The sequence below is a fragment of the Mchenga conophoros genome, linkage group LG1 (assembly GCF_057382185.1).
Source record: "Mchenga conophoros isolate Kocher_MC1m ecotype Shallow Benthic linkage group LG1, M_conophoros_male_GT1.1, whole genome shotgun sequence".
NCBI classification, from domain to species: domain Eukaryota; kingdom Metazoa; phylum Chordata; class Actinopteri; order Cichliformes; family Cichlidae; genus Mchenga; species Mchenga conophoros.
Genome location: NC_140526.1, coordinates 11,336,170 through 11,363,901, shown reverse-complemented (window position 1 = coordinate 11,363,901; position 27,732 = coordinate 11,336,170). Strand labels below are relative to the sequence as shown.

Here is a 27,732-nt window from a genome sequence, read left to right as displayed (position 1 = left end):
TTCCAAGCACAACATCCCAGTTTACTTCAGACCCAGCAACACACTCAGACAAAAACTGGTTCACCCGAAAGACAAAACTCCTAAACACAAACTTAACAATGTGGTGTATGCTGTACAGTACAGCATGGAATGCCCAGACTTCTACATCGGAGAGACCAAACAGCCACTTCACAAGCGCATGGCACAACATAGAAGAGCCACCTCCACGGGACAAGACTCAACAGTTCATCTGCATCTAAAGAACAAAGTTCACTCTTTCGAGGATGCCAATGTTCACATTTTGGACAGAGAGCACAGATGTTTTGAAAGAGGAGTGAAAGAAGCCATCTATGTCCACTGTGAGCGCCCATCTTTGAACAGAGGCGGTGGTTTACGACACCAACTGTCTGCCATCTATAATCCAGTTTTCAGTTCCCTTCCCAGACACCTTAACGCCCACTCACATCCTGGGCCATCTGACCTCAGGAAATCACATGATAGGGTGGGGCCAGGTTTCACAATGAGCTCACCCGAAACCCTGGCTGATTGGGACCCACACCCGCATTCACACCTTGGCTCATGTGATTAGGTAGAGGACTATCAGGGGGTCCTTTTGTCCCTCTTTGGGGGGAAACTCCCACTGGGTTTAAATCTGAGACTCTCCACCTTTTGAGCTTAGAACTGAAGAAGCTTCTCGGCTGAGAGGTGAAACATCTTCAAGCAACTCAAAGAAGTCCAGACGCTTTTCTTTCCAAGCTTCTTAGACTACGATGACCTGGATGATTGAGAACCTTCACAGACATAAGTATCACAACACACAAAAGTGCGAAAGCACTGATTCTGAAACCAAAATTGGCTTGCTTGCTTTAATCTTAAGCCTTGGATCCGTAATTATTTTCCCTTTCGTGTAATATAGGCACAAGGCTTTTGACTCCATTATCCTGTGAGTATTGCTGGCAGTGCCACTTCTCCTGGGGTGTAAGGGTGGGGGCTAGTGAGGTAAGCCTAGAGCTACTGGGAGTTTGTTACCAAACATGAGTTAGTCATTCATGAAATTAATTGGTGCAGGATCAGCACAGAGAGTGTGCGGCACATGTGGATTTCAGTGTGGCTGTCAGTATCAGCAAGCAGAAGTCTGAAAGCAGTGAGTGTTTTTTTTCTGAACAAAAATATGGAGATCCACCCTGCATAGATTGTAATGTTTTGTGACTGTGTGAGCAAATGAATGAGAAACAGAAACCGTCCAGTCTTCTGTCTGTCTTCTTATTGTCAAACTGTGTCATTATCAGTGGATCCCAGTTTGCAATTCAGTTAATTGTGTATGTATTTGCTCTTCTGCATCTCAACAAAATTACATACCCTAACTCATTCACTTATGGACAATCTGAATTATTTACACAATTATTTACTCAGCAGTCTACTCCAATTTGTTAGCTGTTGGATTAGCTCAAGCCAGAGAGCCTAAAGTCTAAAGTGGACACGACATGCCCTGGATGGGAGCGTCTGCTGGGCACACAGCGATCCAGATGAGAGGGGAAATGTAATGTGACTGCAGTACTAACGCCAAGGGACACATGGATCGGTGCCAAGGCTGCTCTCTGGACGCTGCGCTGGGCTCAAAAAGAAAACATGCGCCCAGCACCACAATCCTCCACTTGCCTATTTCTCTCCTTATAGTACAATATTGAATCGCTTAGTATCCAAATAGCATCTCTGCTACCCACTTAGCGACCAGACTGAGGAGGTTATTGTGTTGTTATAGTTCATCCTTTGTTGCCTGCAGTGTTGGCAGTGCAGACTGTGGTCTCACTTGGTTAGAGTAAAGATCAGTAACCTTGTGGTGGCTGTGCATGCCAGTCAGAGGTGCTTATCAAAAACTGCCTTTGATTGTGCCTCTAAGATGGCTCACTTTGACTCTCAGTGAGTGGCTTGTAGTATCTCTAAGTTGGTTGAAAAAAAGAAAGAAAAAAAGACAGAGTCAGAGGGAGGGAGGGGACTGAAGAAGAGAGATGAGTTGACTGCACACTTTTCAATCTCCTGTGTCATCTTTTGGCTGTACTCACTCTGAGTGGTTCTCTGTAAATTGTGCTCTCTAAATCCCTAGTCTTGTGAAATCCTAGGTTAAGGAACTAATACTTCTCCCATTTATTCTCACTCTCAATTCTTTCCCTCACCCCCAATCCCACTATCAGTGTTCAGAGTGGCTGTGCTATATAGCTGCCAAATGGCCACCTCGACCGAGTGAGTCAGTGCAAGGGGCTTGCAGGAGCAAAGGCCCAGGTAATCCTTCAGTCCATAACCCAGCTAACACCTCTGCAGCTCTTCTGCTGGAGAAGTTATTTGACTGAATGACAGAATGGTTGATATTATATATAGAATAACAGGTTGGATAGGATGATATATTTCTGTGTTTTCACACAGTGGAAGATTTGATACAACATAATATGTTGTGACACATGGTTGGGCTGCATCGTCCAAACACTAAAGGTGCCATGCTGTCAGCTGTGAATATGATGTAATGCTGCAATGTTATGTGTACAACTGATCAGTCACAACATTTACACCACTGACAGGTGAGGTGTGTAACACTGATTAACTCATTATAATGCAGTGTTTCGCTGGGAAACCATGGATCCCAAAATTCGCATTCACATTACTGTGATACCAGACCAAGCAGAAAAAAAGCCATAGCAACACCACCCCCAACAGCATTGGCCTCACCTAGTGGGACAATATGCCCCACCACATTACAAAGATTACCCTGGAAAGGCTTGAGGACTGCAACAAAGAATCCAAGGCACTGACCCAGCGTTCTAAGTCCCCCGATCCCAATCTAATAGAGCATTCAAAAGAGATGCCAGATATGCCAACCCACAGGATCCAAAAGATCTACTGCCAACATCACTAGGTTGCCCTGTTGTGTCTGGCACTGCAGAACAACCAAAGAGGTCCTCTGTTTGGGGATGGGAATTGAGAACCGATTCTTGTAGAAATTCTCAGTAGAATGGAAATGTTAGTTTGCCTGCCTATCAATCCTGCTTATCAGTTCTTGCACTCGCACATTATGGATCAAAGTGTTTTTTTTAATGATTTTGTTATATTGTGGTTAAGGAGTATACACTGTATACACTAAGTAGTGCTTGCAGAGTAAAATATATGCATTATTAATCCAATTGTATTATTTCCTGGTCAGTAGCAAACGATATGTCATTGCTTTCAGCAGTTCCTGCACTAGATTTCTTTAAAGGATTTGTATTTAGTACTTTATTTACCAGGCTTTTTTGAGCCAAAACAGCTGTAGATTTGAATATTTTCTACAGTACTGTACAAAAAGCCTTGAGACAGTCCTCATTTCTTTATATTTTACTTGTAAAATGGAAAATATGTAAATTCATTTACTGATGCGTGCAGACATGCATGGGAATACATTGTATATAAGGCAAAAAAGGATTTTGCACAATTCTAAGGAGCTTGAAAGTCAGTACTTTGTAGGACCACTTTTGTTTTTCAACACAGTTTAAACTCTCTCAGGTTTTTCCCTGTTTCTAAAGAACATGACTTTCAGATATTATTCATCTGCTGTAGATCTTTTGTAGGTCTGCCACTTCTTTTGTCCTCCATTTGTCCAGTTTCTTCTGATTTCTTAAGGACATTGCCTGCATATAGAAATATGTCAAGTTGACTTATTGCAAATAGGTGCAAAACATTCTTCTTTGCCTGCCAAAGTGCATTATCTTCAGCATATCTTGTAGATTCTTCTAACGAAATGGGAACAAATTATACGACTTGCATAAGGTTCCTACTAACAAAGTGCCTAAAGATACAATTTCTTAAGTTGTATGTTATGTGTAAACACACTAACTGTTCATCCCCTAATTAGGTGGTCTTTTTTATGCTTAAATGGTTTAGTGTTTAGTCTAAAACAAACAAAATAATACAAACAAGCAAGCAAACAAAAAAAACAACAACATTCTTCTAAAAATGGCCAACAACAGGCACAATAACTGGACTGAAAATAAGTTAACAGTCAGCCAGTGTCCACAGAAAAAGACCTTTAGAAAGCCTGGAGGACTATCATTACAACAAGTCTGGTTCCTTAGAACTATAATCAAAAGGAAAGAGGGGTGGCTCAAGACTTTTGCACAGTGTTGTAAAAATCATGCAGCTGAAGTTCAAGATGGTGAAAAAGAGATGATGAGATGTGACAGGACCTCGGCATCAGCCACGATACTGAAAAGAAAAAATTCCAGAAATGTTTTACCTGTCTGTGGTTGCTAGCAAACAGAAGGTGTTCGTGTGGCTATGCTAATGCTGTGAGGGAGCGAACATTGCATGTCACTGGGAATCAGTGAGCCCGTTGTGGATGTTCCAAAGGTTAGAGAGTGTCCGCTCTGTAGGCTGGGGGCTCTGTCGGGAAGGGAGATGGGACCTGACAGCAGGACTCAGAGTCCAGGTGAGCTTTGCCACACCAGGCTGCAGGACACAAATTCTTTATCGCAGACCAAGGCGGCCTGCTCATATTTATTAATTCACACTCATACACACGTACTCACACACACACTTGTAACCACAGAGAAAGATGGGTACAACCACACACATGTAAACATCATGCAGATAGATGCATACTAAGACAAACACATTCAAAGGGCAGCATTTGTATTCACCTACATTCATTAAGTAGCTTTCCTGTACCTCATGTATTACACTGGTTCATCCCTTAAATGATTTTTATGCTTAAGTGATTTGAGGTTAAGCAGCTTAACAAATAAACACAGAACAAATTTCATGTTAAAATAAACCTTTGTTAGTTTAAATATGAAACCTATTCACTTACATGCATTGACTATTTTTTTTAATCTCATCTGAACATGTTATTGTCTTGACTTGTATCAGTCTTATCTAAAAGGTTTTTTCCCCCTAATTGACTGCATTTTATCCAGCTTCCTGCATCCCTGTAAGGATGGGAAAATTATAAAATCTCACAGAGAACATAATTAGTGGACCTCTACAATGTGTATACATGTTATGGACCATGGAATATTTTTCTTATAACAATTTTTTTTAATTAAGCTGGAGATGATGAGAAGCCTGGTTTCAAATAAATTTGAGATAAAAAAAAAAGAAAAAAGGACGATACGCTGACAAAAACCTCACAAACTGCCACATGAGTAAAACCTGAACCGCTCCACAGGAATGCCTTTATTGCCAACACCATGCTTCAGACAAAGGATAAGGACACTGTGGTCCAGTGTTTTGAAAGCATTTGTGAGAACAAAAAGCATAATCATAGAATTCCTTTAGTTAATAAATAAAAAATTAAATACTTTTAAAAGTGTCAGCATTAGAGGGCTAACTTAGACAACATTTTAAGAATTTTAATACGCAGCCAGCAAAAGTAGGGAAGATTGAAGAGCTCTAAAGATCAGAGAGCTCTAAAATCAGAGGCATGCAGAGTGGGAGGAGAAGCTGCAGGAAGTTAATGAGCCAATAGGTGAGCAGGAGGAGAAGGGAGCTTGCATTGGCAGCAGGAAGTGACCAGGCAGCTTGGCATTTTGGTGATGAAGTGAGCAGTGAGCAGAATGGAGTGGAACTTAATGAGAAATGTGGCTGGAGGTGGTGAAGCCTGGCAAATAGGTGACTGGGAGCAAAGAAGGCTGGCTGGTACACAAGGCACAGTCTAATGTACCAACCTGACCGTACACCTGTGGGTTACAGAACATTCTGGCAAAGACCAGCAGGAAAGTTTGGTTTGATATAATACAGAAGTTTATAAAATAACAATGAGCATGCGTGTCAGCAGCTGAAAGGAGCAGCTACGCCCAAGAAAGAAAAAAAAACATGCACATAGACAGACAGGGAGCTGCAGGAGTCAAGATAAAAGGGGTTGGATATTTGTTGGAAATCACAGGGACATATGTTGTCCAGGTTGGTGTTTTTTTTCTCTAGTTGTGTAGCAATCATTATGACAAGCATGCCGGGTATATTAAAAACATCATTAATGATTCCAAAAACAAGACTTGTCTTTAGAGAAAAAATATATTCCCTTTCTAGTTTTGCCAACATTTTTATACAACAGCTGTCCTGTAAAATGTCAAAAGACAGCTGGAACTTGTCATTTCTTCTACTGGCATTCAGCTCTGCTGTATTCTCATTTGATGTGTGCCATTCAGTGATGATTCAGGTTTTGATACATGCTTTTAAATAATATTACAGTATCCAGAATATTTTGGCAAGTAGACTAAAGGAAGGTCAATTTAGGTAAGCTTTACTGCACAACATTCAGCCAGTTTTCATTCGCACACATAAAATCCAACATATGAGAATTGCAAACGTTGTCGTAAAGAAGATTTTAGCAAATATAAAAAAAAAAAAATGCTTTCCAGGTGCATTTTTTTCTAGATTCTTCCTTTCTTATTATTTTTCCCACACACACAATTTACTCTCCTCTTTGCCTCTTTGAGAGCTGGTGGAGGGGCTCAGGGGAGCCATCGTTCCTGTACTAAGAGCCTGGGACACATGGGCTGCATCATCCAACAGAAGGCTATATGTATCCTGACCTTGGTGAACACACATGGGCTTCCACTGGGTGATGTCTTCATCCTCTTTTAGCAGAGAAACATCCAATTTTAATTAGGCTCATTCTTTTTTAATGAATGCATTGTCAGTTAAGTGTGAAAAAGGAGTGTATCATGGTAATGGTAAAATGTTGTGTCTTCAGCACTGGCATGCCCAAATACAGTACTGGAAACAAGAATGACAAAAGAATACTATCACCATGTCATATATTGATCACAACCAGTCAGCTGTTTTGTATGTTGATAATATTATAGCTTTGTTCATTATGAATAACAAAGCCCAGAAATTGAACCGATAAAGAACTGTCTCAGTGTTAGTAAAGACCAAACAGTAAAGGGTAATTGTAGAAGCAGAAGTCAGTTTGAGGAGAAAACGCACACCCCTCAGAGAACACAGGCAGAGCGACACCATCTAAGCTTGTTCTATGCTTTCATGCAGGATTTGGGGAGCACTGCGATGAGTCAGAGATGTGAGTAAGCAATGGGAATAGAACATTCATAAATAAATTGAATGTAACTTATGAACCATCAACAAAAGCAGCCTCAATTTGAAATGGAGTGCAGAAGTGCTCATCAGTGTAGCATAGTTTGTGTTTTACATTTTAGAGTAGGCTCCAATAGAGACCCAAAGCATTCAAATTATATAAAATGAATACAAAATATATGCATAGAGAACAAAACATAAATACAGCAATACTATAATGCAGAATTATTCAAGTTTGTATTTAATGTGAAATTTCTGACTTGTCATCACAGAGAAGTCATATGGCCGAACTGTTAGGCTATGTTGGCTATTCTTTTGCTCTTCGTGGAGTTCTTTTGCAATCAAGTTGCTACCACCATTAACAATAGATCACAATTAGATATATATTAGTCCATGACTTTGATAAAGTCATATCTCAAAAAACAGCTCCTCAGTGGCCCAAGACGCTTCTAACATATAAATATTTAATACTGACCATCAAGGTACCGTATATGCTTTTAGCATACTAATTTTGTGGCTATTACATGTATATATTTATTGAGTTATTTTTATAACACTTGGAGTTCAGATGAACCTGTGTTTGGCTTCCCTTTCTTTCGGCAAACTCAGTTACAGGCCTGATAGCTAACTGTGCCTCAATACCTGACTTCCTGCAGAAACCCACAGAACAAGAGGATTTAATACAGAGCTGTGACACTCCTCTCCAAAGGGGATTACTGGAGCAGTGCTGTGAGAAATGGACCCCCCTTCCCCAGCACAGCTATAGCCAGGGCTACCCTGCCAGCACACACTCGCAACACATCTGCAAACAAGCATTGCAAATTTGTATATAGACTGTTGTTTTACTCAGTCGTTCACATCCACTCACCTCTCTTGCTAACTTAGGTATTGTCCATTCAGGCTCTCACACACAAACAGTAAAACACTGCATATGAGGTTATTTTTACGTTTCATATATAGTACACAGTAGGGCTGCTCAATTAATCGAATTTTAATCACGATTACGATCTGGGCTTTCAACGATCATTAAAAATGACTGAGCCGATTATTAGCCCCTCCCTCATTTATCCGCGACACCTTAAAGGCCGGTCCGTGAAAATATTGTCGGGCATAAACCGTCCGTGGCGCAAAAAAGGTTGGAGACCGCTGATTAAGAGGACCCGAGGGAAGCTCGGAAAGCTAAGCAGAAGTTATTTGGAGAGGAGAGTGACTGCTGTTGGTTGAAAAGAGAGGTAAAAAAAACTTCAGTGGTGTTGCACACTATTTTATATTATTTTTTAAAGTCATTGTTAACCCTTTAAAGCCGATCAGAGCAGCACGCTCCGTTTTGTGTAACTATTTTTAAATCCCTGTAGAACCGGAACCGTGTAAGCTAGCGCAATAATTTGTTTTGCATATTAAACCGGAGGAGTTGTACTTACATCTGATGCCATCAGCTTGTCCTCGGTCACGGTTTCCTTCCACATAAAGCTTTGCAAAAACTGCATAAAAAGAGCTTGCAGCAACAAAAACATAATATTCCAGAAACACGCTTTGCCGATCCGATCAGCTGTTCGTAACACTTCCCACAGCGAAACAGACGTCAGACGAACTGTCACATGTCCGCCATTTGCTGGTCGAAACCGGAAGTGAGGTCATTTCGCGGAAATTGTAGTTTTTTTTACTTGTAGGCCTTAAAAACCTATACTGGTCATGTTTGACTTTTCTGAATAGTTGCTGGGATGCTTAGAACTCGAATTGCACTGCTGGAAATAGTTTATTTTGATGCACCTGCTGTTTTCTTTGCAAATTTGCATCATAGGATTGTTTTTTTTCGCTTTTCCTGCAGTATATAAAAATTGGTGTATCTCCAAAATAAAACTATGAAGACACTCAAAATAAATTTCCTGTTGTTGTAAACTATTTTTTGCAACTTTTTTTGTATTTAAAGTTTTGAAGGATAAACCTCTTAAATTTCTCCAAGTAGTAATATATGTTAAAAAAAAAAACAAAAACGATTTTCAATTTTTTTTTTTGTAGTTTATTGCATTTTTTTGCAATTAATGTAGTTACTATGGACTTAATGCATACATATTATTAAAATATGGGCTATAACAGTTGCATAGCAAATTGAAATGCTCCCACAAATGGCTCTACAACATGTAAAAATATAATATAAGCTCTGGCGGACTTGGTTCTATAGTAGGTCTTAAAGGGTTAAATAAATATCGTCAAATAATCGAGATCTCAATTTCAGTGAAAATAATCGTGATTATCATTTTTGCCATAATCGAGCAGCCCTAGTACACAGTGTATTTCTTACTTGCTTCGCTGCCAAATCATGCATTCTCTCTTCATCAGTTCCCTTGTCTCAATTTTCAAACCACTGCACACAATCATAGCCACTTCACACTCAGTGACCAGAAGAATACAAGGGCTTGTTTAGCCTAATGGAAGCCAGGGCAGTCTCTGCGCAGTAGTTTGTGAAACTCATTGTCATCTTACGTTGTTTTTTTTGTTTGTTTTTGTCATATAAAAGCCAAAATTGCTCTGTTCACTCATATATTTTTTATTTCTTTATTTCGCTAACAAATGGATAATGTCACAGTGGCTACATTTTTCTCTCTATAGTGCTATATGTCTTATATATAGTCTATATGTGCTTACCAATATCTGTCACTGACAACTGCTACACCATGAAGACTTTCATTTTAGGTTAATGAGTTCCTTTTGCAGATCGTGATAAGAATAATGTTTTTGTATCTGCAGTATGCAGTATAAGAGGGTTGGGCAGGGTAAAGGAAAATAAAATCTCCCCCAAAGAACATTAGGCTCTTATGTACACCAAGGTCATGGTCAATAAAATGAACTGAAGTTCAAAGTGTTAATGCTATGGTGATCTAACACCCTGTTTCTTACTGCCATTTTTGTATTGACAATATATAAGCATAAAGGGAATAATATATAGGCATTCTAAGCTAAATTATGTTGATCTTCTGACCTGTTCTTCAAGGCTACACGAGGTCATACTTTCATAAAATATCTTTTCTTTTTAAAATTGTGATAAAATTCTACTGCCCTTGTTTGAACAGGCAACATTTAGGAAAGTATACTGATATAGGGGATTCTAGATATCACATTATAGATTGCATTCAAATACCATGACCAATGATCTCACTTTTACACTTCACAGCTGCATTTCTTTTAAGTTGAATAGTGGCATTGTAAAGCGCTTTGGGTGCCTTGAAAAGCACTGTATAAATCCAATCGATTATTATTATTAAAATATGTTAAAGAAAATAGGTTTAAAGAAAGTATTGTCCAGAGAATGAGCTCCCTAACAAGCTGTAGTTTAACATTCTGTTTAAGTTTCAGTTATTCATGTTATTTAAAATTAATATATACTATCCATTACTACTACTCCTGCATAATGTTTGTGTAATCATGGTAAACAGCCAACATGCTACCCTTGCTCCATGCTACTGCACCCCAACCTTCCTCAAGTAACTTTAAAATAAACAAATAAATAAATAAATAAATAAATATATATATATATATATATATATATAATGTAACATGGTTAACACTATCTGACTTTACCTGTGTCTTTACTGCTCCATAAGCAATGCATGAAGGTGAGCAGATGCAGGAAGATGAAACTAATGCAACTATAAGACAGCAGCAGACAGTAGCCTAAAGAGCCTAGCGCAGATAAGTTTAAATGAATAACGACATTACATTTGTTTATTTTCTAATTTGGTTTATCTTGGTCTGTCTTCATGTGATTGGTAGAAATATTAGATATTATATATATATATAATATACATATTATAGCTTTGTTGATATTTTGATATGAGCACTAATTTTAACAGGATGAAAGAAACTGATGTGATTAGCTTTGATTGTGTCTAGCCTCTAACAAGCCCTGGATCATTGACAGCATCCATTTTACATCATGCGCCCACACACAGCTCACTTTCAATGGAGCCACATATGAAAACTTGCACAACAGAGAAATTTACATGTTTTTTTGTTTGTTTTCTTTTCTCTGTCATGTCTCCATGTTGATGAAAGAGGCTTTTGATATGTGCAAAAAGAAAATCTAACACATTAATAGATAAAATAAAAGCACATGAAAAGTAGATTTTACATTTGAGAGTCAAACTATTCTAGTGGGATTTTTTAAACAATTTGATCTCATATAAAGAAAGTGTATAGTGTGGCATTATTGAGAAGATAAGTGTCAGAATGAGCTGGATCCTGGGTTTATAAGAAACAGGCAGTGCGATACAGACCACAGGAAGGGAGATGACAGCTTGATGTGATGATATAAATGTTAAACAGAAAGGATATTAATAAACTATTAATCCCATGGTATAAATGACTATTATTAATATATATGTACACAAGTCAAAGTTAATGTAATATAAAGTTATAGAATATACTATATTTTACTTATGTATACATCATTTTTATATAAGCATATTTATATGCACATAGTGTATCTTGTCTTCATATATTGCCTTACTGTCATGATCAAACACACATATAGCACGCTATATTAACATGCGTTTGTGCAGCCCAGATGCACATATATGATTATTTGCAAATTCAAACTCTTCCACAGCAATATTCCACTTAAATAAACAAGATCTGCATGCAGCAGAGACATAGTTGTACCCACACACGGGACTGTGAATTAGAACTGTACAGTAGTAAATGAAGCATTCGTTTTCCTGAGTACTTCTGGCAGATAAGGGCTGGCAGACATGTGAAAAAAATAAGTATTGCACTGCTGCACAAAATGATTTTTGCTAAAACAGGAAAATATTTTCTGTTAAATTATATGTTACAGTTTACATGCTGTATTATCAGGTAAAAAACATGAAAGTCATGAAATTATATACTTCAGAAAATAATAAATATCTGTTTTTTATTTTTTTTTTAAAACTAAGAATACCTTTTTGTTTACTTTTTTAAATACGTGTATTTTATGTAGAGAGGATGGCTTGTAAAAAAAAAAGATAAAATCTATAAATATATTTAAACTTGAACATACATTGACTCATTTTGATGATGGTGGTGGAGAGAGCTGTGAAATACGCTGGATCAGAATCTCTTCAGAAAGGTTTTATTTAGTTGAAATTGTGTTTGTAATTTGATAATAATTAAACATCTGGCACCGTTCCTAGTTTAGCCTTTAGTAAAAAGTACTACTTCCACGGGTATACATTTTTTAAAAATTCTGGCTATATTGCAGGTGACCTCCAGCTTTAAACACCAGAAAACACTCATGTCTTATCTGTTGTGTTTTCTTACAGAGATTTGTTTGCTAACACGGGGCAGAAGGACAGCCAGCGTCCGAGCTGACACGTACTGCCGCTTGTACTCATTGTCTGTTGACAACTTCAATGAGGTACTGGAGGAATATCCTATGATGAGAAGGGCCTTTGAGACTGTTGCTCTGGACCGGCTGGACCGTATTGGTGAGAAAATCACATCCAGTCTCATCCATTTAAGCCAAAGTGCAAACCAGTACTACATATTTTCATTTAGTGAGTTTTGATAGCATTTTCCATCAAGAGAGCAAACACTTTCAAACCAGAACTGGAGCTCTTAGACAAAACTTAGGGGGTTTAAAACTGTTCTCAGTGATACTCAGTGACTGAAATTACTTTCAAAGTCATCTGCATATAAACATGCAGATAGAGCTCCGGTTTTAAAATCCCTGTGTGACTTCTCTTACTCATACAATTGATATTCTCTCCATATCCATCACTGTTCCCAGGCTCAGCCTAGGCAGATGAAAAATTCACAATGAAACGCATGCCTGTATCATCACTCAGCCTTCGCTGCATGCTGTTTTATCCTCAGCTATGTTTAGAATGGTAGATAGCGAAAATGCTTTAGGGGGTCTCTTTGTAGAAAATGGCTGCTTTGAAAAAGATGTGGTGGGCTGATAGGAATGTTTCTGTGAAATGGTCTCTTGTGTCCATCCCTTCTCCTGGGCTTGATGCCTATGTACACCATGTTTCCTAATAAAGTAACTGAAACAGGTGAAATCTGCAAATTAATTACTCTCTTGATGGACTTGGCACAATCTGATTTGAAGTGTGCAGGTGATAAAAGGTCAAGAGGTGCAAGGTCAGGCTGGCTAAAATAGTTCCAATACGTCACAGAAAAAGCTCAAGTAATCTGACACCAGTCATAACAGAAAATTGGACAGATTGATCTGGGGCTTATAGCGTTTGCAGTATCATCAGATTTCACAGCCTTTTGTTAACACCAAATTGAAAATGGCAGTCATGTGAATTAACCCCATCACTGCTAGCGCAGCCACTGAACAATGACTAATGGACTCTAGCATCCAGACTGTGCACATTTTGTTAAGAGGGTAGTTTAGCAGTTGATATGCCTGCCATAATGACGCTCACCTTATTTCTTTGACCTTGTGCACACCTCACAGGTACTTCAAAGTACATACATTACCAGAGTGAAAACGTGACGGAGCACAAAAAGCTTTAGTAAGCAATAGTTAAATGAACAAATGAACACAGGATAATTGTTATTCTAAAATGGAATTTCAGATTTAGTATTAATATTTTTTCCACATAAATTTTTTTGTTGCATAGATGTTGCATTTTAGAACAAGAGCACTCAGAGAGCACAACTCCCTCCGAAGGACAAGGACTTTAATAAAGGCTATATAGTTAGCCTGTTATGGCATCATTGTGATGCCTTAGGACATAATATTTAAAAAAAATAAAATATGTGTTCTCCTCATGCTCTTTCATACAGTTCCGATCAAAAGACCACTTGAAAAATGGCAAAAAAAATCATATTTTGCGTGTTTGGATCTTAACAAGGTTCCAAGTAGAGCTTCAACATGCAACAAGAAGAAATGTGAGACAAAACGTTTTTTTAAACATGCAATTTATTGAAAACAGTGCTTAAACTGAAACAGGCTGAAACATGCAAAATATGATGTTTTGCCATTTTTCAAGTGGTCTTAAAATTTTGATCAGGATTGTATGATATATAACCTGGTATGGTTTCTGGAGAAAAAGTTTCAAGGTCAACTTTGACCTCGGCTCTAACAATGAAGGTCAAGGTCAAATGCTTAGCCAACCTAGGCACTCATGTCCCCCAAGGCCTAGTATGTTATTGTGAAGTTTTAAGGGAATCCATTAAAAAAAAATTTTTAAGTTTTTATTAATTTTCACATTTGGTGTGACCTTGACTTTGACCTGATTTTCATCACAGTTAACTCAGTTCGAGCTGCTATTGGTATCTACCGTCACACAAAATTTGAAAATGATATCTTGAAAACTATGGACAAGAATGCTAACAAACTGAAAAACAAAAACGAATCAATTACACACTCCATCTGAGAGGGATACCTCCAGGTTTATTGTCTTTTTTTCTTTTTTCTTTTTTACAGTGTTTATTTTGTATCAAGCATGTCACCAAAATATTGTTCACCAAAATATTATGACACAATGGTTGTTTTACGATTTCCCCTTTTTACTTATGGAATCACACTAAAAGCTAATCTAATGTTTATCCTTTTCGTTCATACCTGTTATTATGCTAGCTTCTTCTTTTAGAAAGGGTTTTTGGAATATTCTTTCTTCTCTTACTTTTCACTCTTGTTTTCTGTGTGTCTGTCTTTGTGTGTGCATGGACATGCGCTCTTAAAGGCAAGAAAAACTCCATCCTGCAGCACAAGGTGCAACACGACCTCAGCTCTGGTGTACTCAACTACCAGGAGAATGAGATCATCCAGCAGATTGTGCAGCATGACAGGGACATGGCCCACTGTGCCCACCTCATGCAGAACGCTCCACCACAGACACCGCCCTCACCTACCCCTGTCATCTGGGCCCCACTCATCCAAGCACCTCTCCAGGCAGCAGCTGCCACCACCTCTGTAGCCATAGCCCTGACACACCATCCCCACCTCCCATCAACGCTCTTCAGACCTCCAGTTTCTGTCCTCGGTTCCCTGAAGGACCCTCCTAGCCGACTTAAAAAGTTTCACACATTTGTTCCTTCATCCACATCACCTGGCTCTGCTGGGGACTCTCCTTCTAGCACACCTTCTAAGCTGCAAACTGGGATAGACATGCCATTGCTGGCGTCTTTCCGGGCCCAGCAAATTACATCAGGTTCAGGGGCAACTAGTTCAAGCCAGCATGCTTCAGGTAGCGGAATACAACGCGGACCTTGCAGGTCTGGGCCTGTGTCCAGTGGAGGAGCAACCTCCGTGTTCCCGTTTGGTCAGTTTTCATCTTCTGGTTCACCTTCATCTAGTACGGCCCAGCTGCACCCTCAACCACAAAATCAAAAATCCTTCCGCTCTGGTACACCACCTCTCTCAAACCTCTTTCACCAAGGATCTATAGGTGGAAGCACAGGGTCAGGACTAAGTGGAAGTTTAGCTGGAGCTTGTGGTGGTGCTACGGGATGGACTTTAGGTGGAGCAGTTGGAGGTTTTGTGGAAGGGGCCACTGGTGGGGACACTTCCTGGGCGGGAGAGGACTATACAACTGGGTTGTTAGAAGTGACTTCTGGTGGGCACTCTGGGTTGGGAGGAGCTAATGGTGGATCAGTAGGAGGGATCTCAGGGGAAACCAAGGTAGGAGTATCTGAGGGAGCAGTGGAAACTGTTTGTAGCAGGTTATCAGGTGGATTGGTGGTACCCAATACATGTGGGCCCATAACTGATACGGCAAAGAGATCAATTGGGGGGACTTCCAGAGGATCACTGGTAATAGCTTCCGGGGGGTCAGTCAGTGGAACTTCTGGAGAATCACTGGCAGTGACTACCACTGGAGGATCCCTGGGACGGGCTTCTGATGGATCAGTGGGACTGGTTTATGGTGGAGCCTCAGGGGGAACATTTGGAGGATTTTCTTGTGATTCAACACAAGGAAATTCTGGCGGATCAATGGGGAGGACTTCTGGTGGATCAACAACTAGCCATTTAGGTGGAGGTTCAAGTGGGACAGTTGGAGGAGTGACTGGAGGACATATAGGCAGAGCAGTAAGTGGCACAATTGGAAGCCATATAGCAGGATCTACAGCTTGTTCTCTTGGAGGAATTACTTCTGGGCTTATTAGTTCCTCTCGCTGTCAGAGCCCTATATCTAATAATTCTCTATCTGGTCAGCTTCCCCAAAACCAACCACCTGCCAAGCCTCCTCAGGTGGCTCCTCTGCAGCAGTTTGCTGGAGGAGGCAGGACTACCAGTGGATTAAACCTTTTCCAGTCCCCTCCACAAGGTTCCCCATCCTCTGGTAGAGGACAGCACAGTCAGCAGCCTGCTGAGGGCTCCCCATCTTCCCTCAGCCATTCTAGCCTGGCAGGCCTCCAGTCTGGCTGCTTACCTCACCAGATGTCACTGGAAAGGTCTGCATTGGCTTCTCTGGCCCAGTATGGTTCAGCAAACGCCTCACCCTGCCTTACTCCAGTCGCACCCAGTCCCACTGTTCAAAGCCCTGTGGCAGGCAGGACTTTCCACTACAGTGACCCTTCTAGTGTCACAGGATCCCACAGTTCTTTGCTCATGCCTCAAACTTGTTTTCCTTCACAGCTTCCAAGCCAGCCACAAAGTACAGGAAGAGATTCCCCTCTGGGACGTTTTTCTGAGGACCTAAAGCTTTTATCTAGCTCCCATTCATCCCTGCCCCAGGAGGTGGCCCAGGTCTTAAGCCACCAAACTCCTTGCTCTTCAATAGAAACTGGGTATTACCCTTCTCCATTTTCCTCTCCTACTCTTGTACCCAAACCCTGTAGCTCAGTGCCAGGGCACATGACTCCTCCAATCCAGATGTCTCCGGGGCACCCTCACCAGACTTATTCCTCCGGGGCCTCACCAGCCTTGTCTTTACGGAGGGACTCTGCTGCCTTTTCATCTGATCTAGAACCTCAGTCTGTCCGCTCTAAACTCCCTTCAAATTTGTGAGGATTGATCACACCCTCCTGTGCTCCTTTGAACTAAAACACAAATGATCTCCATTTGTGGCATTCTTTTCTGTCTTCAGACTATTTTTCACTTTATTTTTACCAAGATTTTACATTTACTGTGATTTAAAAGACACTTCATAGGGCAACTCAGAGCTCTATAGTACACTTTGTTTGATTTATGCTTTTTCCTTTTATTATTCATTGATACTGTGTATATAGATAGAGTTATATTTAAATGATAAGTTAATCAAGGGACTAGGAGGGTGTGAAAATGATCTCCATTTAAAAGACAGTCATTTTATTTATTTCTATAACTATGCCAAATTCATGTTGTGATGTTTAGGTGATTCAATGGACTACCCAATAATACTCGTTTTCTGCAGGAACCTATGCACTAACACCTGCATGTATCAATGTTTTTGTCTTTCTTCCTTTTTTTTGCGTGTGTGTGTTTAAAAATTATCTACATTTTTAGCGAAAAAACATGCTTTGAGACAGACTGACTCTTGTATTATCTCATTGAGGATCACATATTGTTGATCCTTAAATGTATCTATTAGATTGTACTTATTTATTCTCTGTATAATCTTTTCAAAACCTTGAGGGATGGAGAAGAGATTTTAGGAAACCAAAAAGACTTTTCCTGTGGGATAATACTTCACCACTTCTTGACCCATTATCCTTGCTTTCTACCACTTTCTCAAATTACTACTGTTTTTGAAGCAGGGGTACAGGGGTTCAGCGAGCTCCCCTCCGTCTAAATATTGAGACGTAACAGTATGTGAGTGACTGGCTTTCTGCAGAGTCCTCAATCATGTCCTAACAAGCTCACTTTGTCTTCCAAGCTCATGTTGCTAATGTGTGTAGAAAGCATGTGAAAGCATATTTTTTCCCCTGACTGTGAGCAACTGTTAATGTGTGAGTGTTAGTGCTAATATGTGTGAATCAGTGGAACAGTCAGATGCAAAGCAAAACTTTTTCCTAGAATGATCATCAGAGCCTTTTTACACAAAAACTAGGACTTCCATTAGCGTGTATGATGCACTGTGTAGCACGCAAACAATTTAAAGTAAAAAATAGCCAGATGTTTAATATCCCACAAACTAGACTTTCATGTAGGAAAAACAGTATATTCAGTACACAATCTGAAGTATTTGAAAAATGCTGGAAACTAGAATACACCTTGATATTTAATTACTTCTATTTTAGTTGTTATATGCTGTCAACAAAGACATTTTTGAAAGCTACTGCTGAGTTGGAGATGAAGTTGAATGTAAGTAAGTACTTTTGCTATTGTAGATTAACTGAAGGCACAATGCTCCAGGGGGTTAAGAGACTGTTCCACCACTGAAAAGGTCATGGATTCAATATCTTTGACAGATGTTTCCAGCAGCAGCAGCAGCAGCAGCAGCCATTTCTACTGCCAAAGTGTCCTTTACCAAGACACAGAATAAGTACTTGCTAAATTGTTTGTGAGGTTATTGGATGTGTTACTCAGTTAGGTTCTCTAAAACAGATTACTCCTCTGCATGTGTTCCTTAAAATATTGATGCATAACTACATTGCCAAAGTAAACCTGAGAAAAATTGTACAATTGCAATATAATCTCCAATACATAGATTACTTAACAAGTAAAGATAAGAGAGATTTTGACGCACGCACGCACGCACACACACACACACACACACACACACACACATATATAAGTGAAAACGAGTACACTCATTGATTTAATAGCTTGTGGAATCAGCAGCTTTTATCAGCAACTTCAAGTAATCATTTTCCACATGAATTTATTGGTCTCTCACTTCGTTATAGAGGAAATTTGGCCCACTCCTCTTTGCAATGTTGCTACAGTTCATTAAGGTTTGTGAGCATTCATCCTAAGATCTTAAGACACAGCATTTCAACCAGGTTGAAGTATGGATTTTGACCACACCATTGCAACACCTTGATTCTTTTGTTTTTCGGTCATTCTGTTGTAGATTCGCTGCTGTGTTTGAGATTATTGTCCTGTTACATGACCCAGTTTTAGCCAAGTTTTAGCTGTTGGACAGATGGTTTCACATTTGACTCTAAAATACTTTGGTCCACAGAGGAGTTCATAGTCAATTCAATAACTGCAAGGTGCCCAGGTCTGCTGTAGGTAGCAAAACAAATGCAAGTCACCCCTCCACTACTATGCTTGACAGTTGGTATGACATGTTTGAGCTGATATGCTGTGTTTGGTTTTCACCAAACGTGGTGCTGTGCATTATAGGTAAACATCTCCACTGTGGTGTTTTTTGTTCTTCAAGGACATTGTTCCAGAAGTCTTACGTTTTGTGTTGCCATGTTCTTTGTAGAGAGAAGAGGCTTTCTCCTGGCAACCCTTCCAATTGTACTGTCATAAACTTTGACATTTGACATGCTAACTGAGGCCTGTAGAGTCTGAGCTGCAGCTCTTGTTTTATTTTTGTATTTTTTGTCAGCTTCTCTGAACATTCCAAGGCCTGTCCTTGGGGTGAATTTAATAGGACATCCATTCCTGTGAAGACTGTAGCATTGTGTTAACACACACCTGAATGAAGACCAGGAAACTGCTAAAACTTGTGCTGTTGTAAAGGTGGTCATACTTATATGATGCATTAATCAAATACATTTGATTAACAGGACCTGGCTCTTAGTGCATCAAATAGGATCAAAAGTATGCTTATGTACGTTTGCAATTATTTATTCAACAAATGTGTCAGTTGATGTAATAGTCTTGTGGAAAAAGTAACTACAATTCTAAAGCCATTTTGCACTTTTTTAAAGTAATTTTAAGCATAAATAACATAAAATTCTATTAATTTCAAGATGTTTGATGTTTTTCTTCTATGTGCTTCCTATTTCACTCCCAATCTTTCAACAGGATTCAAATCTGAGCTACGACTAAGCCATTCCATAACTACCCCTTTTTCTTTATTTGAGCCATTCCTTGTTGCATCTCCTAATGTGTATACTACTAGTGTGAAACTTCAGACAGCCTTTCATTGTCTTTAGGCACTCTTCAATATAATGCAGAATTCATAGTGGGATGAATGACTGTAAAATCTGCAGTCAGGCAGCAAATTCCCTCTAAACACACAATTTGGTGATTCATTCACTGACAATAAGGTTTTTTTGCTCCTGAAAACTTGATTCTGATCTGTGTCAAACATGCGTATTAATATTATTACAAAAAGAATAATATTTGATTTCTCTTTTCCTGAGCACATTGTTCCAAAAGGCCTGGTCTTTGCATATACAGACAATAACATTGTGACATACTGACAGGTGAAGTGAATTAGTGGGTGGGCTATATTAGGGAGCAAATGAAAATGTTGTCCTCAAAGTTCAGAAGCAGGAAAAAATCAGCAAGCATGAGGATTTGACTGAGTTTGACAAAGGACAAATTATGGTAAATGGGAAATAAATAATTTTTTTGTATTCAGTGTTTCTACTCCAGCTGAGCTTTATACAACATGTCTCATTCCCCCATTCACACACAAGCACTTTACAAGCAAGATGATCGATGTATCAGAGAGCAACTTGGGTTTCGTATCTTACTTAGTGGCTTCCGGTTGAGCAGACACCAGCAGATAACAAAGCTAACTGCAGATCCTTTGATGAGATCTCATCAAATGATCTGCTGATTGGCTGAATTCTCTGGGGAACAATTAATAGACAAATTAGTAGTCATTTAAAGTATATTATTACTTATAAGTAATTTAGCTTACAGTGGAATTATTTATTTCAGATTGTTTTGGAAATATTTTTACAATATTTCTTAGAGCTCTTAGAGAGCTTTTCAGATATTGATACAACAACACTACACACATGGAAAGTAAATGAAGACCGGATCTTATGTCACAGGTTTAAGTGAGACAATTTCAACCTGTCACTTCCTAAAGAGTTTGTAATTATCAGAGTATCCTGAACACCTGATTCCCATTTCATGGATTTGAAGGGTACATAAGTGATGTACTTACTTTTTTCAAAATTTTGATTTTGGTATTCTTATTTTTCTTTGTTTATTTTATTTAAATGAAATGGCTGAGAAAATGGCAATTAAATGCCTCAATTTTATTTTATTTACTAGAATTATTATTAAGCAGCGTCTCAAAAAGCAACAGTTTTTTGCTTGTTGAAAACTTTTTTAAAAAGTATAATGGGATATTGTTACTTTTCACATGATCATCTATGATAAGTAACGTTTAGATAATTTAGATTTTTTTTTTACTAGTGTTCAGTCAAAAAGCACGTATCAGAGTCTGTTTGAATAAAAGTATGCTTTCAAAATCTGTTGGCACTAAAGGGAGCCTTCAAGTGGTTAAAAAACGATATACACAGCAGAGTAAGGTATCATGAAACTCTCAAAGGGGAGGATCAGTGATATGTTTCTACATGTTTGTCTGTAGCTCATCACAAAGGCAGACCCAGGTTCCACCGAGACAGCTGAGTCCTTAACTAAGTCACAGCAGTCAGCCACTGCAGTCTAATTTAACAAGACATGTCTGTAATCCCTTGACCCTCAAATACTATCCAGGAGTCACTCACATACAAAGCTACCATGCCCTCCCCTCATTACAGTCATGTAAAGTTATACTCATAATGTATAGCAGTACACATGGCATGACACGCAGTTGCACAAATGCACATTTACTGACATGCTCATGTCCATTAGATCGTATTCTCATTTTCCAAAAAAATTAACTATTTTGGATTTCCAATTTAAAAAAAATTACATTTCATGTTGTTGAAAATGTTGAGCAAATTTTACGACCAACCTGCCCAGCCACAGCAGTTTTAACCACTTTTATAATTAGGAATTAAGCACATTTCTTTTTGTGTTTGACTCACAATATTAGAACAAGTTATTGTTATTATTATTTTATTATTTTGCAAGTATGCATTCACTGAGTATGTATGTGTTTCACTTATCTATAACCTCTTAAGAATTATGGGAAACACTATGACTAATGAATATTTTTCCATCATCAGCCCAAAGGGACTTTGGGGCTAGTAAATGTGGAATATAATCGAGTGATATTGTGTTAGATAGAGACAGACTGGGGAGGGGCATCACAGAGAACGTAGCGTTAATCATTACAGCAATGTATTTAAACCAATATAATGAATTTTTTTAATGTTTAAAAATAAGAGTCTTCTTGCTCTAGACAGACAGACTGGGTTACTAATGGTTATAGCAGTGCTTTGTTCACCTCTCCCACATCTAACACCTTTTTTCATTAGCAGTAAACAGCTATCTGAATGGCTCTAAAACATTTATATTGGCTTCATGGCTCAAGGAGAAGGAAACAGAGCTCTGGAACAAAATCACAATAATAAAGACACAGAAATGTTTCACATCGGGGATATTGATTATCTGATTGTGTAGGCATTTAAAACCACAATTGTTCTGTACCTGTTTCCATCATAAAGTCAGACAGGCTACTGTGCCTCCAACATCAGGAAAAAGTTCCCCATTTTTTCTCACAATATGACCTTATTAAGGTATAGAGTTGGAGGATAGTTTGAAGCCTGCCTGCAAGACAAAGGTGTAGATGTGAGGTGGCATTGATGCACTGCAGGAATGACATAGTTGGACACTTAGCCACAGGGAAGACAAGTAGTCCGACAGGCACCCCATGTGGTACTCATGTTGATGGGTTACTTGCCCCCACTTTGTGATTGTAGAGCGCTAGTGGATGTTTTTCAACATTGATTAGGAGAAAATGAGAGAAAGTTTTGAGCGGTGTGAGTGAGTGCACATGCAAGACAGTGTGCCCCTCAGTTACAAGGCAGAGTTGATAGCCAGAGGTGCTGTCAGACATGAGTGGGACATGGGTCCTAGATTGTATGGAGAGGTAAACACTGTGGAGGGACTGACAAATTGGCTAACTCAGTCTGTTCCATTATCACAGATAACTGGTTAAAGAAGAGTCTGGGTTTGTTTTTAACTGAGTCTATTAAAGTTGGTTTGAAAACTGCTGATTACTGTGAAGTAAAAGAAAATTAGCTATTGATTAATCATCTTCTGGCTTGAATTATGTAATGTAAATGACGAGGAGGTTCATTATCCTTATGGTCACGAAATATGTTTAGCTTCATTCATCTAATCCTTCATTCAGACTAAAGGTATGAAAATAGCCAAAACTAGAGTAACAAGATTTTCACCTGACAGCGATGTTTATTCTTCAAGGGGATTTTCTGTTTCCATCCTGCTAGACTTTTTGCTGCATCTGTAGCATAGTGTAGTATAGAGGCAGTGTTTTTTTTTTTCTTAGAGGAATCGTCTGGGAATTAGATTAGAAGGCTTTGAAACTTTGTGTCGTTTGAGGCGAATAAAGAAAAACAACGGTGACTCACTCGCTCATGCAGAGACCTATTTTCATTATGTCTCCCTGTGTCACCCATCCAAACATGGGAAGAAAATGGCTGTTTGAGAGCAATAGAGAAAACAGCAATGAAGGGGCAGATGAAGCGTCACAACATCTGCCATCTTTCTGTACAAACTCTTGGAGCTAGTTTTTCAGAAATCTGTATAGAGGAAACCAAGGCTGGACTGGGACAAAAAATCGGCCCGGGCATTTTGACTGGAGACCGGCCCACCAGGATAAAGATTGAAAATGTGACGTCATTCAGGGGTAAAACCGCAAAGGGTTCTGGGAACTTGTGGCAAGAGGTACTAGCGCACGCAGGCTTTCAATTGAACTCAGTTACACAGCGATAAAAAGAAACCCAAAAAATGGCAAGAAGCTGTTGTATTATTAACTGCAATAGCCGGTCGCATGACAGCCACGGGAAGCCGACGGGTAAAGAGATCGTTTTTTTTTTATCGGATTATGTCGTTGAAGAGAAATTTTTTAAGCCATGTTTCCGAAGTAAGAGCCACGGATGGTCTGGATATACCAAATATAACATCTCAGAACACTCCAGCTCACATGTTAGTCTGCTCCAAGCATTCCCACAAAGGTCAGTGTTTTTTAGTAGTTAATACGTCATTTTTCTTAACATAATTGGTGATATAGGTTACAAACAAGTCTGGCGCTGAACAGAAATTGTCGCGCTATGCTCCTTTGTTTATTGTGCATAAATAGTGAATTGTCCTGACACAATATTGCGCTTCGCTTCTGTTATTACCATGGTACATTGACAAAAACATATACTTTTATTCACAGGATAAAACAGTTGTTTTGTATCACTAATTGTCCAGTGCGATTACAGCATACAATATTATTGTCACTGCTACATTTCTGTAATGAACCAGAAATAATTTCCACTACTAATTAATTACCGTTGAGCTCAAAGGTCCTATTAATAAACGGTTAACGAATGTGTATTTATGACGACGATTTGTGAGACTGGTAAACTTACCTTTGTTCGTATGATGGTCTTTCGTTCTACTCGGTGCATTTCAAGGTCCTGCACCCATCCGTCGGTAAACTGTACCTGGGCTTGTTGCAGTGACCTGAAGTTACTAAACTTCATGAGTGTATGCACTCACTCCAAGAACCGTATAATTATAAATCTGAGCGTGGTGAAAGTTGGGCAACACGCTAACGTCTTTTGTCCACTCTGTGTGCTCGTAAGGGTCTGACCCTTTCACTCCTTTGATTTTTTCCTCGTATCTTTTCTTTGTCTTTTCGTCGAGTCTGTCTTTGTACGGACCGGCATTGTTCTCCTTTTGTTTTGTACATTCCTTTTTTGTGCGTCAAAGAAAAAACAAGAAGGCATTGGAACCGGAGAATGAACGTTTTGCGGTGCTGCAAATGCTTGCATTTGATGCGGTACTTGGATTGTTTTGCCACGAGTTCCCGGCATGCAATGCGCAAAAATCACGTGATTGCTAAACAAGGGGGAGGGTCCATCCGGCCTCCTCGGCTGTAATTGGTCCAGCCCAGAGTCGATCATGACCAATTGGCCAATCCAACACCTTTCATTATATATACCCTTCCTAAAAAAAAAAAAAAAAAAAAAAAAAATCCATCGGCCCATAACAACAAAAAATCGCCAGCGGCCCACCGGGCAAATGCCCGGTATGCCCGATGGCCAGTCCAGCTATGGAGGAAACAGTACAAAAGCGCCTGACATGTCTGTTTTCATGCTGAATAACTTAATCAAATCTAGGTCAGGGATACCTGGTCTTTATAGGGAGGGTTTCATGAAAAATGTTTTTCTGTAGCATAATGTACAAATGCATAATGCACAAAAATAGTCTCATAGGAGAAGAGTGGAATTGCATCAGATTTAACCACTAGCTAATTTCCATCTACACTATTTGGGCAGGTCAACACAATAATAAATATAAAATAGCACAAACATGTTTAATACTTTATTGACACAAAAATGTTCATAACTTTTGGCCTGCTTATTTACAGTAGATGTGCTGTGAAATGGCCAGCAGATTTGTAAGTTGCGCCTCTCTTACCTCCAGCTTTGGTGGAGTTCCACACGGCATCTCTGTACCATTTACAATTCATATTTGCTTCTGTTCAGCAGCAACCTCAGATTCTGTTTGGTGGATTTCCAATTCCACTGGTTAATCTCAGCCTCCTTCTCCCTTTGTGCTGCCCATGAATATGGGTTGGTGAATAAGCAATGCACACTAATGAAATCATTTGCTGTGATTGAGGATTAGATGTAGCAGCAGCAGAATTGAACCTGCAATTTCTCGAGGGAAAGAAAGGAACTTTTTTTTTTTTCCAAGGCCCTCGTTATTCATTCATGACTGCAGATTCCTTCTACCTTTCCATAAATGCTCATCATATTGCACACACCAGCACCAGAATCAGGTGTTTGAAAGGACAGGGTAGCACGGAGTCATTTGATATGATAACAAGATGGCTATATATGATGCTTTATATATATATATATATATATAAAGTTGTTTATTGTAGCATCTAATAAAACTGACCTCATTTGCTGCTTCTCTAGTGAGAAGAAATAAAGGAACTATAAGGTTATTCTGACCACAAAGCAGGCTGTTAGACAGTATAACCTGTACATGAACCATTTTAGGAACAGCAGGGTGCGTATAGGTTAACACACCTACAGATTACCTGAAAGATTCTGTAGGGTAATGCCGCAGTACAGCGACGTGGCAGGAGACCTTCTTTGTAGCTGTCGGTACAAAAACACTCTTTCAGGCAGTTTTAAAAGTGATTCATCTGCAAAATATGACTTGTTTCTGTAATGCAACAATATACAAATTAGAAGCTTAGATTTGGAAAATATGTGTCGCATATGTTTCTCTGTTAGTTGCAGCTCATCAGAAAATCCTGTGTTGAAGCCAAAAGTGAGCCTGCTCCTCCCTGGATTAATGTGGGCAAAACAGAAAAGGGCACATTTATATTCTATTTGGAGAGACGAGGGTTTAGATTTAAGAAAGAAAGAAAGAAAAGAAAAATCTGCCTCTTAAAGCTGTCTTTCATTTGTGGAAGTACTATAACTCCATTTAATCTAATGTTGGCATCATGACGTTGACAAGTTACTTAGTTATACAACTATTTCCATAGGACCTATTTATATTTCTGTATTTATTTTAGACTACTTAATAAGTAATGTCAACTCCATGCCAGATTATGATAAGCAATGTTCACCAAATTGTGTGTTTGTACAGAGTTCATAACCTGTCCATGATTTTTAAGGAATTTTGCATTGTATAAGCTCTACACTTTGGTACAGCGCAGGAGTGGGACATTTTCGTTACACGACGCTGCAGACGAAGTCTTTCTATCTGAAGGCTCAACCTTTTTGTTTCACGAAGGCAGTGACTGATTCAACACTTCTTATGAGGACTAACAACCTTTTGAGGAGGACAGTATTTTGATCGCTTTGCTATTGATCAAGGGATATCTTTTTTGTTCTGCATTTAACATGGGAACTATGAAAAAAAGCAATAAGGGAACTGGGAACTGTAAATGTATGGTGTGAAAGGTAGCTACGGGACATTGCGCTGACCCACACAGCAAGCACACGTACAGTAGCCGTGGCTTGCAGATTGTGTGGCGGTAAAAGGAGTGAACTGTTGATAAGCACATATACTGGATGAAATAAAACGGTATAGAATAAAATATAAGGAACACCTGCTTTGAGTGTTTTTTTTCTCTCTGTATATCTCTTTTTGTATATTACATGCAGCATGCTCCCAATTGTAATTCGCAAAATCCCTTAGCAGCTATTTTTTCCCTCCCTCTTGTGAGATGTGTCAATAAGCAAAAGCCTTTCACTCACACACACACACACACACACACACACACACACACACACACACACACACACACACACACACACACACACACACACTTTCACTCGGATGAACACAAAGAACGGTCAGGAGACAGGTGAAGCTCCTCAGAATCCTGAAAATGTTGGCAGACTGTAAAAAGGAGGGCAGTCGGCGTCTGCCCCTGTGAGCTCTCAGCCATCTGCTTCATTAGAATTCCCCCTTGAGGTAACCTTCCCTTCTAGAAGAGGAACTCATCGAAAGTGAAGGGCTTTGTTTTAGAGTGTCTATTGTAATTACACATTATTCTCCTCTTCTGATGCCTGCCTGGTGAGAGGAAAGAGCTGGCTTATGGTTGCCTGCTTGGCATCCAACGGAGACAAAAACGCACACTTTTGCTGGGTGTAAATGCCGCATAGCTGCCGTTGCCACGTGAGCCCACTGTATGCTATCGCTGTGTGATTTTGTGCAATGGCCCAAATCAGTGAGGGCATAGTGGCATCCAAGCGGTTGAG

General features: G+C 39.3%; 1 protein-coding gene across 1 annotated transcript in view; it reads left to right on the top strand.

Annotated features, from left to right (window-relative positions):
- hcn4 (hyperpolarization activated cyclic nucleotide-gated potassium channel 4) overlaps nt 1-27,081 on the top strand; it is a 77,731-nt gene extending 50,650 nt beyond the window's left edge. Inside the window, exons 7-8 of the mRNA XM_085257725.1 lie at nt 12,339-12,503; nt 14,718-27,081. Coding sequence (XP_085113851.1) covers nt 12,339-12,503; nt 14,718-16,984 — 2,432 coding nt within the window. The 3' untranslated portion in view covers nt 16,985-27,081. The remainder of the gene's footprint in view (nt 1-12,338; nt 12,504-14,717) is intronic.
- The last annotated feature ends 651 nt before the right edge of the window (nt 27,082-27,732 follow it).